This window comes from Ptychodera flava, chromosome 8 (assembly GCF_041260155.1).
Source record: "Ptychodera flava strain L36383 chromosome 8, AS_Pfla_20210202, whole genome shotgun sequence".
Classification (NCBI taxonomy): domain Eukaryota; kingdom Metazoa; phylum Hemichordata; class Enteropneusta; family Ptychoderidae; genus Ptychodera; species Ptychodera flava.
Window position 1 is genome coordinate 35077596 of NC_091935.1, and position 16096 is coordinate 35093691.

The 16096-nt window shown below is 38.7% G+C and overlaps 1 protein-coding gene across 1 annotated transcript in view; it reads left to right on the forward strand.

Moving 5' to 3' along the window:
• The first annotated feature begins 484 nt into the window (after positions 1–484).
• LOC139139167 (cholecystokinin receptor-like) overlaps positions 485–16096 on the forward strand; it is a 37334-nt gene continuing 21722 nt past the window's right edge. The window contains exon 1 of the mRNA XM_070707975.1: positions 485–1205. Within this exon, the coding sequence (XP_070564076.1) occupies positions 751–1205 (455 nt within the window). The 5' untranslated portion in view covers positions 485–750. The remainder of the gene's footprint in view (positions 1206–16096) is intronic.

Genomic DNA, 16096 nt, shown 5'->3' on the forward strand with positions numbered 1-16096 from the left:
GTAAATCATTTGCTACCGTTGGGAAAAGCTGCAAATTTTCGATAGTTTAATTTTGCACTTGTTAACGTTATACAGTCGTTAGGACTTCTTTTGTATGGCTGATCAATCGTTGTGCGGAATTACATGTAAGGGACGATAGAGGAAAGAGTTGATACTGAAACCACTCTAAGCTCTCTTTCAACTCTACTTTTCAACGCCATGTTTCTCCACAGGACTCTTCGAGGGCATGCACCTGGAATGTGTTTGAGCAAAATCTGTGCGATTACGATTCAGAGGCTAACGTTAAATAATGACCGACAGGTCAAGCAGGCGATTGTGGACCCAAAGCAATTTGTACATTTATAGGTTTTCACTGTGAGACGACAGTTTTCTCTCTTTTATTTACATAGATATTCTGGGTATTTAATACAGGTCACGTGACTCACAAGCTGGTCACGTGCCTGTGAATTGACTATTTAAGTTGCTCGCCTTTTCAGAACAGATCAAATGTTGGTGTGCTACCGCTTTGACAGCCGATTGCAAACTGTATGAAGCGCTCTCTACGGACCGCGTCGCTCAAAATTTCTACGAGCGAAACATACTTTTCCTGCAGCGCGTTATCGACATTGAAACGCTGATGATATACCCAATTCTGTAACTTAGCAACCGGCATTACAACGAATATATTTCTTTCTATCCAAAAGAACTTTAACATTTTTTTTCGATAAAGAATTTTAAATTTGTGTAGAAATCAAACACCAAGCAGCGAAAATGGCCTACGAATTTACGTCTGCGGTGACGGTACTCGAATCAAGCGTGGAGGTATCTACGCTTGCTGTCAATGACAACGGCACCAGTGACTTCAACATCACGTCGAATAACACCGACTTCTACACATTCGGCGCACCCTCGCCGCCGACGTTAGAGAAATGGCTGCCCGTGGTCCTCGTCTACGGTGTCACGTTCTTCGTCGGGCTATTCGGAAACGCACTGGTAATATTCTCTATTCAGAAGTGCAAGCGGCTGCAGACAGCCACGAATTTTTTCCTGGCTAGTTTGGCCACCGCTGATCTGATTCTCATAATCATTGTGATACCAATTCAGACGTCGACCTATTTCAGCTGGCAGTGGAAACTCGGAGGGGCACTGTGCAAGTTGTTACCTTATCTGACATTGCTATCAAGCTCATGTTCTGTCTTCATGTTGACTGCAATGAGTATTGAAAGGTGAGTTCTCTATCACTTATCTCCCCAAGGTTTCAGACGTTTGTGGCATCCAGGGTTCCCTTGCATCTGAACACTCCAGTCAGTCGATACCTCAGACTCAAATGACTTGGCAAAGGCCATATCGTAAAACTTTGTGTCTTTATCTGATACAATTTGAATAGGAACACCCAAGTTTCGAAAGAAAATTTCAGTTTTGATTTAACTGCCGAACCTGTTGTCTCACTTAGCATAGAGATGGAAAAGTCCCGCCTAATGCCGATTGCCGTAGGCATCGTCAATTGTGTCTTATTAATAATACACCGGGACATTGTAAAGATATAGCACTAAAAGCAAAGTCCGGACTACAATTATGATCGCCAACTGAAATAAGTTGCTTTCTTGCGTCAAAAATTAACTTCAACAGTGGAAAAGACAACTGTCCCGCGTGAGTGCATCCGAAACACGCGGCTCCTTATTGAAAGGTTTGGCCATTTTCGACTATGTTTTTAATTATTGAAGAGCCCTAGCAATTTCCAATTTCAAATAATTAGCGTCGGTGACAATCTATACACGCTTTATTTACGACCGAGTCACTTAAACAAATTCGAAAGCTCGCCAACGTGAGATTGGAATGGTCCCCAGTTTACAATGATAAGGCCGGCTATGGACTCGCAGGTACAATCATCGGGGCCATTGCGGACACGCCGCAAGATAAGGCTGAATTACGCGTGAATCCATGCATTGCTAATGAGGAGAAACTCTATTACGTACGGCTCATTCAGCTGGTCTCCCAACACGTTGATGAACTCCTCGAGTCAGCAAATCTGACCACTCGTCGATCTGATTACGGTGCACGTTTGTAACTTGCGCTATTGGCTGTTAACTTTAACTCAGTCAAACTATATACCCTATCTGTAAGCAATCAATAATTGTTACGATTAGGGATCGTACGGTTTTAGCTGAAGGGGCTACGCTACAAAGGGCAGGACCAACTCATGTTGGGGGATATATTTTTTCGATTCATCTGAGCCGCTTTTATACAATGGATTGCTCATATCATAACTTTATAGGATGTAAATAAATGCGTCTCCTCCCAAAATCATTATCGTTAATGACAAGAAGAACACAATAGGTAAATATGCAGTAGAGTCATTTTTCGATATGAGTGCCGATAGGTAGTGCCAATATGTCACATTCGCTGTCATGATATCCGGGCAGTCGATTAAATGTGCATCGATCATACACATTTACCCTGGTGTCGCATTTATTCCGAAGCCGTGTATTATTACCTGATAATAAATCGGCCTCGTGCTAATATATTCCCGGTTTTTTGTGTGTTTCGGGTGAAACGGGCAACGATCATTGAATAACTTAAGTCTGGACATCACTTTGGTTGTTGACAAATATCGCTTGAGCAAGTTAAAGGAAATGTTGACAAAACCCGAAATGAGTGTCAAATTATAGATATAATTTTCTTTCAGACCGATCTCTTGATTATAATAGAATTGTACGGATTTTTGGGTAACGTTACAGTAAGCATAATATGTGCGTTAAGGTAGTATGCGCCTCGAAGTGAAAGACTTAAACTTTCGCTCATATTTTCGTAAATGAACATTTCAGACATTCTCTCACCAAATCAACGATAAAAATCGGGGAGAGGGGGGGGGGGGGTCAACGTGAAATGTTGGAACCAGCGAGACAAGTGCCCAACATTTTGTGATATTTGAAATTCAAAGTGGCCGCGATCCCTATGTTGACTCTATAGGAAAAAATTAAATATTTGATTTTCGAAAAACTAAGACTGTGGAAGTTGTTCTTTCAACAAGAGCTTTAAAATTAGCCCCCACAAGTGGTAGATCAGAAAAGAATTGTAGAAATATTTTTGCGTCCGACTATGTGTCCCCGAGTCGCATTCTACCTTACAGAAATATAGGCCTACTTATTATCGTTCAGCCAATATATTACGTGTACGCGTTGACCTAAGTTTTCAAAGCGATGAAGTCGAAAGTAATGGCTTCACATGTTGAAATTGGGCTACATGGTCAGCTTGCATTGAACACGTAAGATTTTTACCATGAAGTGAAGTGCAGAATCTTCTTAACATTCTTGAAATGTGAAATCGGGCTAGAATTTTTCAATTTTTTTTATTATAATATAAGCCCCTAAAGCAGACCTGGGTATAGTTTCCCATTACTGTGGCCGTTGTCCGATTTCGGATCTCGTTATCAATGTTGGGCTGGTATTTTCAGCACAGTCCCACTACAAAGCAGTTCCTTCTAAAAGGAACTTTTGACCCGTCAAATACTACTTCTGTTCTATCAACTCAACCCTAAAATTCCTGCATTATTTGATTACGTAAATTTCATCGTTTATCAAACGGTATTCGGTAAAATATGTAGGACTGTCCGAAAATTTATATTGCCTGTAGTATTAAAATGTGACTCTCTTAGCAGTCGAATTTCTTATCTTCTCCTATACTTATAACAAATATTTCAACTTTGGCAGGTTATAAGCCTAAACATGCCACAAAATTTCGGGGAAGGGATTGAAGTGGAAAAGTCAAGTGACTTTTTCACAAGGGGACCAGCAAAAAGATGCCTCCTCTCAGTCGTGTAGTCCTCCCTCGGTTAAAATCATGCGGTGCCCGCTAGTCAACAATTCTTTCAAAATAACACTTTTCTCAAGATAGGTGCCCTGTTCTGTTTATGTTGCAAACGTATGACCCCCTTCACAGCAACTATGGCAACTCAAATTAGCAGGCTGAATGTGTGCTTCGAGTAGCTAGGAGTACATGTCAAAATATGACTAATCTCCTGAACGTTGTCATAAATCATCTTAATGACATTGGAGTCCCAATTTATTCATGCGTAGATATTTTGGGAAATTGATGGCTTAAGTGTGTTATCCCTACTGCGACTGCGTCGACATAGATATTGGTTTGAAGAAGCTAAATAATGTGGTCTCTGCAAAACCTTGTCTGCCGGGGCTACGAAAAGTACATAAAAAGTAAAAAACTCTGGATCTAGTTCGGAGGGAAAATGAAGATTAACGATGGAAAAAGCCACCGATGGAATAAGGGCAGTCCCTGAGATATCAACCATTTAAGGCTAATGCTTGTGATCTTACGATCCACCAAATTACAACATCGATCCCATGAAGCTATTCCAAGGGCAATGTGGATGTCAAGTTTGCCGTGCCGACTTTATTTTCTTGTGAATTTGACGAAGCCCGCACCGAAACATATCAATGCTCGGATTGTTGTGCATATTCATGAATTGACGGGAGCAATCCACACTTGAAGACCATCATACCCTTGAAATATCCGTGTAAATACAGGATATCATTACAATGTACACGGTGTATCATGCAGTACGTAACAAAGTACAGGTTCACCGCGGAGAACGAATTGCTGTTGGCATGACGCTGTCTAAGTATTGCCCACCAAAGTATTAAGCACTTCAAAGCCTAAGTTGAAAACGACAAATCGCATGGCAGCATGCGAGCACGAAATTCTGACGGTGTTCCGTAAATACGCGAAATATGATCTTGAAATAATATTAAGCCAGCACTCTTCGAGCAAAAAAGTACAAAAAACGATCAAACAAACGAACGAAATATAAAGATAGCAAATTTAATGTCCCCAAAGTGGACTGTCAAAATTTTAGAGATTACGTAGAGATTCGTCAAAATTCAATCAATTACAGAAACAACATTAAGCGTGGTATTTCAAACTGGTGTTACAAAGTGAAAAGATAGATAGTCTGTTTTACTTCTACAGGCCGATGGAATCTTTGCTATTTGTCAAGAATGAGTGACGAAATCTTCAGGAAGTCGTGGAATGGCTTTATGGGCTGTAGGTCTTAACAAGCATCTTATTTTAAAAATAGAATCAAGGGCTGAAAGAGCGACTGGAAAGACGGGTCATGAAGGACTTCGAAAGATAACAATACCATATCTTGAGTGTTACCAAATTGCACTTACATGTATATATATTAAAACTTTGCGTCAATAATCACCGGCACACAGTATGCAATAAGCCCGTTCCTATGAAGACACAGCTGGATTGTTATCTTTATGTAAGCTGAAGCATAGGTTACTTCGCCACACGTACAGAGACGATTAGTAATTATTCTGACTATGTGTTATTGTTTTCACCCTTTGAGCGCCAAAGTCAATTTTTGTCGCCTCTGTAAAATATATACCCCATTCATTTTTTTTCAGATTTTTTATGAAAAGTTTGCTAAACAACTGTAACCAATGAAATATGGTATCCATTTAATCAAAAAATGAAGAAAAATTCATACAATTGGGAAAATGTGACACTAAAATTTTTGAGGGAAAAATGACAGCACTCAAAGGTTAATGACCCAATTCCCAAAACCTTAGTCGTCTAACTTAATTCTGTGTGAATTACAGGAAACCCGTCAATGAGAGAATGTATTCAAATTGATTTCCTTATTCATGGCTAGATATGAAGTAAGCACGTCTTAAATTTGTATTTTGTATCGCATCTGGACTGCGCCAGGTGCCATTATGCAAATGTTGACAGTAGGACATGGAAGGCTTTCGAGCAAGCAAGCTCACCAATAAACTCACATTGCCGTCCGCCAAACAGTCTCTTGGTTGTCGCCTCAGACAGTTGATACGTGTCCGAGGTTGCCGCACGTCATCATACTCCAGTCGGAAATGGATACCATCACCGAAACACAGAAACGGCAGTGAAATTATGTGGGTCAGAAAATGGATGTTGAAACTCATCTTAATACACAGGAACATTTGAAATAGATTGTGCGGTACATATGGCTATGTGTTATTCATAGGGATAAAATTTTGGTGTCCGTATCATCATACATTTCAAATTATATAAAATGGTCAGGAGATCAGCCCTATTTAATGACAACTGACAAGTGCAATATTTTATTTGACAAGTGTAACTATAATTTGAAGGTTCCCTGATTGGTTAATTACCTTCATTTACCAGCCGATATATCTCATTCTTTGTTTGCAAATTTGGAGATTGGCCGACACGGTAGGCGGCGTTATACGTTTTCATTACTCGGGCGATTCCTTCCGTGAAATGACAGTTGTATAGGCAACCAAAGGAAATGCGCTCACCTACACGTAAAGATTCTGGCGGCAAAATGTCTCGTAAGCTTAGCGACTTCTACTTCGGTTCACGAACTTTACCGATAAAGATAGTACGTGCCACGAAATCGAAAGTTCTTAAACTTTTGTTCAAACTCCCCTCAAGTTTACTTTAACCATCGTGTTTCAAAATAAGAAATAAAAATCAGGCGTCGCTGAGCAAATTTGGTACTGTGGAACCAAATTACCTCGAATTTAGTGTAGCGACGTTTGAAATTCAAAATGGCCGCCCTCCCTTTGCTATGCTCTCTGTATGGAGTAAAATTGAAACTTTCGGATTTTCCAAAAAATAAGCCGATAGAAAGGTCAGTCACTCCGTAAGCTTCAAACTGAGCCCCCAGAAACGGTAGACCAAAAGAGCATTATGACAGCTTGATAGTCCAAATATATATCTCTCTCCATGGCGAATTCTACATTAATACAATTCGTGAAATATTCATGTTTGCGAGTAACGCGTTGACTTTTACGCAGTCGTCTAAACGCCGTGAAAGATGTAGGATGTGACGTCACATTTTGTTTCCTTATCACATCCCGAGACTCAACATTTTAATGCAACACACCAATTATCAGAAGTAGTTACGTCGTCCAACGCCAATGTTATATTCACAGGTACTTCATAATTACTGTAATTGAGAATCACTGTGTTTATGAAAGTAATTTGGTAATAGAAGAACATGCATGACTTAGGCCTACACCTCTGGAAGCCTGAGAGAGAGAGAGAGAGAGAGAGAGAGAGAGAGAGAGAGAGAGAGAGAGAGAGAGAGAGAGAGAGAGAGAGAGAGAGAGAGAGAGAGAGAGATAATTTGTTAGTTAGTTATGGTTGTCTGATCGCAGTCTAGTACGGTGTAGTATACCTCCATTATTTCAGGGAAAGACGCCTATCATTTCTAATTGCTTGACGGGGTTTTATTTGAGTAAAACTGTGACAACGTATTAGTAAAATGGAATTCTGGTTGAGTCGAAGATTGAAAGTACTATACCACTACAATCCATTTGGACCTTTTAGGTGTGCATAGCAGAACTCAGTGGTTTCGAATTCGTTGAATGAGACCCTTACAAATACAATCAAATCTGTAGGCTGTGTATCCTTTTAACAACGATGAAATAAGGAAATATATTTCTAAATCTCTGTTGTTAAGACAAGGCCACGTCACAAATCATTAAGTAAATTAAAAAAATATTCGAAGTGGTCCTTTTGCTGTTTTCCCTAGACGGAGGAAAAGTAGGTATCCTAATTTATGAGTCTAACTAAAACCACAGTAAGAAAAACGCATTTATGCTTCCTCTGCGTTCCCGCTATCGCCATATTATTATCATTACCACGGCGACCACCAGCCTTACCATCATCGTAACCGGCGTTATTGTTTTCATTCTCTGTTCACCAGCAGATCAGTTAATCTACCCTAGGGCCACAGAAAAATATCGTTCCTTTAATGTTAACAACTTGTAGGTATCCTCAAAGGTTTATGCGATTGCTGCTTGGTCACTGCATGCAAATACAGCGTTGGAAAACCATGAAATATTCTCTCAAACAAACGTATTCACTTTTGTATTAAAACTTTATGAATATTGCCACTGATTTAGCAAACTGGGACAAATTGCAACTCGAGGAATATTTCCGACTGTAGGATTGTCAGTTTAGCGCACAATCTGTAAACACACATTATCGTTCTTTTATCAGAGCACTTGTGTGGCCTCTTTCTGATGCACTCGTTCAATTATTTATTGCAATTCTGTAACAAAATCGCCGATCAATTTTCTGCTTTAATTTTGTGATTTTTAGTCATAAATATCAAGCGGGGTAAGATAGGAAACTCGCGTTACTTTCAAACAGTGGCACAAGTACTTTGAGAGATGTCGCTCCAAGCCATGAAGATTTTCGCTGGACAAGGAGGATAACGTAAGGTTCAAATTTATGATCCTTGCAAGCAGCTTATCTCCGCTGCAACGGCTGGATATTGTATATTGCTGCTGATCTGGAATCAAATATCCTGGGCTTGAAGATACAGCTTTTATTGCTTGCGAGCGAGAATTTATGGCGCGTGAATACTGTATTAAGATGCACTACGTTGACAGGCGAATAAAAGCCCGAATTGCATTTAATACTGTTGCAGACAAGTTAAAAAAAACAGCTACTGTCAATTAGCATTACGCCTTCGACGCTGGTATTTCCATGGTTTGTGCTGTGCTTGCTTACAGCTTGGTAGCCTACAGCTCTATAAATTATAGCTCCCCTCGTTGTTTAAACCGACCAGAGGAAAGGGTTTGATACCTCAACGGCAGCAAATGCCGTTCGCAAAAGACGCGGCGGCTATCTCTTGCAAAGCCCATAGGCGCATCATATCAAAGAAAGGTGCCATTCACACGGGCACACATTCTGTGCTAAAGCTGTCACCAGCATTGTCCGATCTAGTTCATTAAATACCATCTGCAAAAGTAGCTCTAACAATACCAGTGGATTGGGAAGCTGATGATGTATTGAAAAGTCAATCTGAGATCGTGGACAATTGCTAACGCATATCTCTGAAACGATCGTCCCATAAGCTAAACACCTATTTGTATAACAGAGTACAAGACGTTTTGCATAGTTTACTCATGTCAATGACAAGTGAAACAATTTCTCGGTGACATTTTTTGTACCCAGCCATTCAGGGCAGTAGACACTTTCACGGTGATAATTATCGTGGTTGCGAAAGCCAGAAGCTCGATCGACCGCAGCAAATTCATCAAACCTCCCACTCAGACATTAATTGCTGCTTCTTACACAGCCATAGTGACCGAAGAAATATCGTAGATTATATAAATCATCAGCTTTTTAATTAAGTATAGCCATGTAACCGTCAAAATAGGTTAGATCGGTGATCTTAAGGGCCATTGCTCGTAAATTGTAATAGAAAGATTACGAGAAAAAAGGTCTTAGAACATATGTTCTGATATTCACAGTTATCTGTCACCTGAGAAAAGTTAAACATTTACCAACCAAAAATTATGGAAAATTTACCACACCGAGCGAGCTTTGAATTTAAATGATGTTTTCTTTATCAGGCATTGTCTTCAATGCCCACACCTTGTATCCTATTTCGAGTTCCTTAAGTTGAAGAGTGAAGTGACGTCTTGGCTACAAATATGTGGGTGATGAACGAAGGACATAACCTTATAAGTGGCTGATTCAATAAGGCAAAATCCAGATACATGTAATTTGTAATAAAGCGAAGGGACAGTCGTCATCGCAATTTGCTAAGGCTGTCTGATCCAAGAATACTTCTGTTTTCCGTTTTGTCCGTTTCAACGGAGTCGTCGCTAAAGTTTACGATGTTACTCATGATCGCTAATAACAATTATTCATAAGTGTATGTAGTAGGCAATGATTGATAAAGCTTTATATTTACAGAACTGTGGCAAACTGATAATTATTGTAAAGTAAAAGTGTGTGCTTGACTTTGTTGGGCATGTCTCGTAGTTAGAGGCAGGCAATTCTTCGCATACGTAACCTCTATATAATTTTTAATATCATTCCAACATAAGTACTGTAATTGAATTGTGCCTAATGCCCGAAACCCAGTGGAAGCCTGAGTTCTTAGAGGAGCCATAGCTTTCCCATTGGTGGCTGCAGTTACAATATCTTAACTCGATCAAAATGGCATGAAGTGAAGAAAAAACCTGAAGAGTGAAACAAGGGCAAACAAAATCGTTAGCAGAAGCAGTAACCTTACAAAGACTTGGAGCTTAATGAAAATGATAGGAATAAATAATGACATTGAGCATATGAATAACCTAACAAATGTTGGGTTAAATTTTATTCTATACCGGAAATATATACACCAGCACTACACTGCTACAACATCATTTACGGCTCCAGCGGGCATTGTTGCAACGGTTGTTAACAGAAGGCCAGTTTGTGTGATATGGAGGCACCCTGCTCGCAATTAGCTATTTTTCATTGGCATATATGTTATATTTTTGTAGAGGTTACACGTTTATTAGACTTACTGATATCAGAAGTCTTGTCATTTTTATCAATAAGAGGTAAATTATATGACGTCATCACAATACGATGATAAACGACTTCAGAAAATAATTAGTGCCCTGTTCATCTTCTACTGTAGGAATTAAAAATGAATGTGTCGATGGCATTATTCATTGAAGAAACAGACCGTGAGAAATCGATATTAACAAGTGCTAAATATAGATATTACAGATCTCTGTTATATTAAAGCTGAAACATCTCATTTGCACTGTAGTGCTTATATGTTTGCAAACATTATTTTCATTATTTTCATCCTTCTGATGATCCAGAATGGCTTTAATTGAGGCGCAATCCTAGCAGACAGAAGAATCATGCTGTTCAACAAGCATTGAAGTGTCGGTGTTATTTTGCCCTACAGAGATAGCACAAGTCCCGGATGGCGGCCATTTTGAATTTCAAATATCGGTAAATGTTGAGTAAACTATGCTCTGTGATCCCTGATTTTTATTCTTGATTTGGTAGGATGATGGTTGAAACTTTCATAAAGGAAAGTTTCAGCAAAAATTTAAGTCTTCCACTTTCTTTGCGCATACAGCCTTAATGCATTACACGGCGTTTGCCTGTGAGACAACAATGAGACTGAAGTATGTATTGACCGTCGAGACCAGACGTGTCGACAAATGAGACAAGTTTACTTCACTGTAAAGTTGTTGGGACCTTACGTTGTTTGGAAGTTATCAGTGGTTCCAATGTTGACAGTGTTACTGTAACGTCCTGTGATAGTGCAGAATAGATAGACCATAGGGCATGGTCGAAGGGGGCCAAAAAAGATAAGAGTCGCACTAACAAACAAACAAAATATTTGGGTTGCTATACAGTATTTAAACAACATAATGTGAAAATTTCCCCAATTTGGCCAAGCCTGAGTAACGTTAAACGTTTTTGAAATGTTGAGCACAGGAGACAAAAAAGAATCCAGGAAATCGGGTGATTTGCATGAAGTTGCATTAATTTACATTTCTTTCTCACCCAACTTAAGCTTACGACTGCTTGCCATGCTACTAAACGGTGAACTCTACCAATATTTTGATCTTGGGTTTAAAAAATTAATGAATATTGACTGAATCTTTGCAAAAAAGTGATTTCTAGCAAAATACACTGTGTTATGTGCAACGTCCCCTCATCCACACAGCTTTGACGTTTATCCATACATGGGCGGAAAGCAAGTGCAATTAAAACTTTGCGGGGTACTTGGCTAAAGAAGTCACATAGCTTAATTGTCGCCTGAGAACTTAAAGATTCTCTGAACATGTAGAGGAGGCAATAAAATTCATCTGTTTTACATCAGAGTTTAATTATCCAGATGCATTTACCGCCTACGGACATCAATAGCTTACGTGATTTAAGTGTCGTTAAGACCAACTTTCACCCTACATCAAGCGAGGGCGGGAAATGTAACGCCAACTTTTGAAATCGATCGACATTTGAATAACGACTTCTGTCGTTAAGCAGTAATCGTATAACAATTAAACACTTTTAGCGGACGCTTGCCAATAAATACAAACATCATTCATGTAAAGGAGACATTTACAGATCACTGTAATGAAGAACAGAACAGGCAGAAATGACATGCCCAGTTGGTTAGCACCAGTCGAGCCGGGATCAAACGTTTGAAAGTTCGCGTAAGCACCATCCTCGAGTCACACAGTGTTAGAATGACGCGTCACATGCGTCAGTGTACCCGATCCCTCTTCTGATATTACGCTTTTCATGTGTGATTCTCATTTGAAATTTGGGAGAGGTCAGTGACACCTGCTTCTTATTTAGTAAAGGAGAGACAGACAGACAGAGAGAGACAGAGAGAGACAGACAGACAGACAGACAGACAGACAGAAATGTAGACCGACATACAGATAGAGACAGACAGATCAAATCTTCTTGAAAAAGTTGTCACACTTCCATGCCGGTTCATACACATTTAAACTGTTTATACTGGAAGTTGAATATCGTGTCACGTGTTATCTACGGCCTTCACACATACATGCCATTTGTTGAACTTTACAAGCCTTTCATTAGCTGACATCAACGAGTTTAAAAATTATGTTAAAATGATAATATACGATTATATTATTGTATGTAACGGATTGCAGGCAGTAAACATTTTCCCCTAAGACCTAAAGTTCAAAGGGTGTGAAGCAATTGTTGGTCGGTCAGAAGATACATATCTTCTTTGAGGCAAATAACTTCGTCGAGAAGTGATGAGGGCAAGACGTAATGCTACTTAACATAATCTTCACTCAAAACGCAAGGTCTTTTTTGAAATCAGGCTCCTAAAACCTCAACTCAACATAATCCCTCTGTTGTTGTTCTCTGCTCAGATCAGCAATTTACTGGATTGTGATCTCTGTTGTTCTGGTTGGAATTACCCTCTACCCTTTTGTCGGTTTTAAATGTTTTAATCATATAAAAACAGTACAGCATATTCCAAATTAAATGATGTTTCACAGAATACGTCATGTCATGTTAACCCATTCGCGATCTTGGTGACAAACATGGCGTAAAAATCATTTTAGTTCACTCAATCGCAAAATTTGATGTGACATGCGGGAAAGGTGAACTTACCAATTTACTAGTTTGTATTTTAAATCATCTTTATAGTATGCGAAATGAAAGTATTTAATTTAATGTGTTCACTAACGTATTCATGCAATGTGTCTCAACCCGACGAGACATATCTGTCTGACTCTCGCATAACATATCAAACATTAAAACAATAATTAAGCGTTTCGTCTGGTGTCGAGTTGCCTTCAGACAGATAAATAGCCTTAAAAGATGACTTAAGACCTTTTAATAGAAGCTCTGGTGCCATATTACTCCTACGGAACGGAACGGTTGATCAATGTTGTTAACTGTGTAAATTCCATCAATTACGTGCCATATTCAAGTGCCGTATATACGTTCTCTCACCCATTTGCCACGGCAAAAAAATGAAACTTTTTTTATCGATATTTTGTGATCTGCAATTTGATCACCCATCGTCGTCACAACATCCCCAATTCGCTATTAACCGGTCAGTACAGACCACACTGTCCAATAATCTGCTTTCGTAATGCATACAGAAGTTTGTTAACATTGTATATAATATCTACTTGGAAACAGTCGCAGTGGCAAAGGGACGATTCGAGTAAGTTTAATCAAAATATCAATTTGACAGGGAGACATCATGTGTCCCTATTTCGCTTCCAGATTTGACTTCGAGATGTCTTTAATCAGCATCACACAGTTGTCGTTTTCCCCAAACCCTATTGAGTCAAGAAACGCTGAAAAAATAACTACTGGCACAGTCGTCACAATGCTGGCGCGGGTTGTGAAGGTTTCTTTAGCTTCATCGCTGACAGACTTTTCAGTGTTTGCACTACTGTAAAAAGATATATTTCGACAGCTGAGTTTAAAAGCCCTGAAGTAGTCATCGATGCCTTTAAGTCTGCTGACAAAGCATCTGAAATAGAACTAGTAAAATTTAAATACTTATTTCATGTCTATCTGTCTTTCTCGAAATCGTTACATGGTTAACAAATACCGGTAATTGCGGTACTATTCAAACTTGTGAATAATTAGAGGCAGGTCGTAAATTTAACCTTTCACGACAAATGGAATTTTCTCTGGAAGCTTTCTATCCATTCACCTTTACTACCTTTTATGGTATACCACTGATTGCCTTGAATTTACCGTCATGTCTTCGCCATGCGCCTCTATAACAGCTAAAACCACCCACTGCCTAGGCCAGCAGCTTCTATTAAAGAGAGCATTGGTAAAGAGTTAAAAAATCCAGGATTGGCGCAGAGAACACGATACAGATCGAAATATGGTTTCATTTGTTTTACGGCACAATTGAAATCTCAAGGACTTAGATGAATTCTTTGTCGTTTACTGTCGAAGTTTTACTTCTTTCGACAACAGTATAGTGTAATGATTGTTTTACTTACGATTTGAGTTTGCATAAATATTGCACAATTTCTTTGTTTCTTGCCTCTCCGTAGGAAATTATTAACTGAAGTACAAATTCTGTGAAATGTGCTATGATGCTATGATGCTAAGCAACTCGTTAAAAACTGTATATGACATGAAATTAAAATTGGGAGGTATTTTTCAGCCATGTGTATCCATTCATTGAAACTTCCAGTTGCATCCTTAATATGCGGTTCTTCTAAGAAGACTTTAAGATGGCACTTGCGGTCTAATATTGATTACAAACATGTTAAACCAAAGACACAAATAAAAATGGTATGCCGTAGGCAAAAATAATGTGGATTAAGTCTTCAGATGACAGTAGAACACTGGTTATCGAAGTCAATTACTTTGTTAGTGGAATTGCTTCCACTTTTTATGGACACTATCAACAAGCACAATAAAGCATTTTCTTGAAAAAACATCCACAGAACTCTCGTCTGAGTAAAATTCTTATTTTATTATGTATGTATGTATGTATGTATGTATGTATGTATGTATGTATGTATGTATGTATGTATGTACGTACGTACGTACGTACCTACGTACCTACCTACGTATGCACTTTTAAAAGTTCCACTTAACTTATGTGGTTGGAAAATTCCTTCAGAAACACTACTCAAAATTGCATAAATATGTCTCCTTTGCAGAAGCTGTGTTCGTGAAACGATGGTTAATAATGAATACATTTAATCAACTACATGAAAACAGTTCATCAAGTCTCATATTTAATCTGTCTCAAAATCCTGAGTTTCGAGAAAATACTATCGTAATGATTCTGTTTTTAGATTTAAATGGATTCCTGTCTGGTTTTTAAAATGAAGTCTCAACGTTTACAATCATACATCTACCGATATGTATAGATCTTTTGTGATAATACAATATCGCCTTAGGCAAAGCTTAGGCTAGTATGTTCTTAACTTATTAAAAATCTGGGTTATTGGATACATCCTTCTCTTATTGTTACGGCGCATTCATAAAAATCACCGTCGTCCAAATAATTAAGCGTTTGGAATATACAAGCCACAAAATATTAATAGTCTTCATATTGCGGTCGCAGACGTCAAAAGCGCAATAAATCCTTTTCAAACGCTCCGAGTCTAGTACGTGTTATCGCTAACGTGGCAAGTTATACAACATACACATTTGGTGAAATAGTTCTACCGCCATAAATAGTCGAGTTTCCACCAAATGCACACAAAACGGATATTTATCCTCCATCTAGGAATAACAGGAGTAACGTGTTTGTAGAACTATTTTCAGCCTCAACTATTGCATCGAAGACAGTGTTCTGTTCTGCTCTATAGACAATGAAACTTGAATAAAATCTTTCTCCGTGCATGATTATTGTCTTCGTCTTTCTTTTTCAGCTTTTTCCTTTCGTGTTGTTTTTTTTAAAAACATTAAAAGAATTGAAAAAAATTAAGTCTCAATATAATACAAATGTATCATGGTCCTTGCATGTATCTTCTTAAAGTTCGACATATTCCAGTTGGAATATTATGTGATGTGAATACGCGTGTTACAAGTTCCTATTTTATAAAATTTTGCAACAGCTGTCATAACAACTGAGCTGTTTTTGTGTCTGGTAATGTGACCATGACCTTGCAATGTGATTTATGATATGTTTGTGTCACTCTGAGAGTGTCCCAATCAATTTTTGAATGTCCCATGTGTCGAGCGTCTATTGCAAAACATCACTCACCACTAAATCCAGCATTGCTGAGTATGTACGCAATACACAAAGGCGTAAATAACACTGATGTGTTCATGGGTCCAATTGTAATATGAA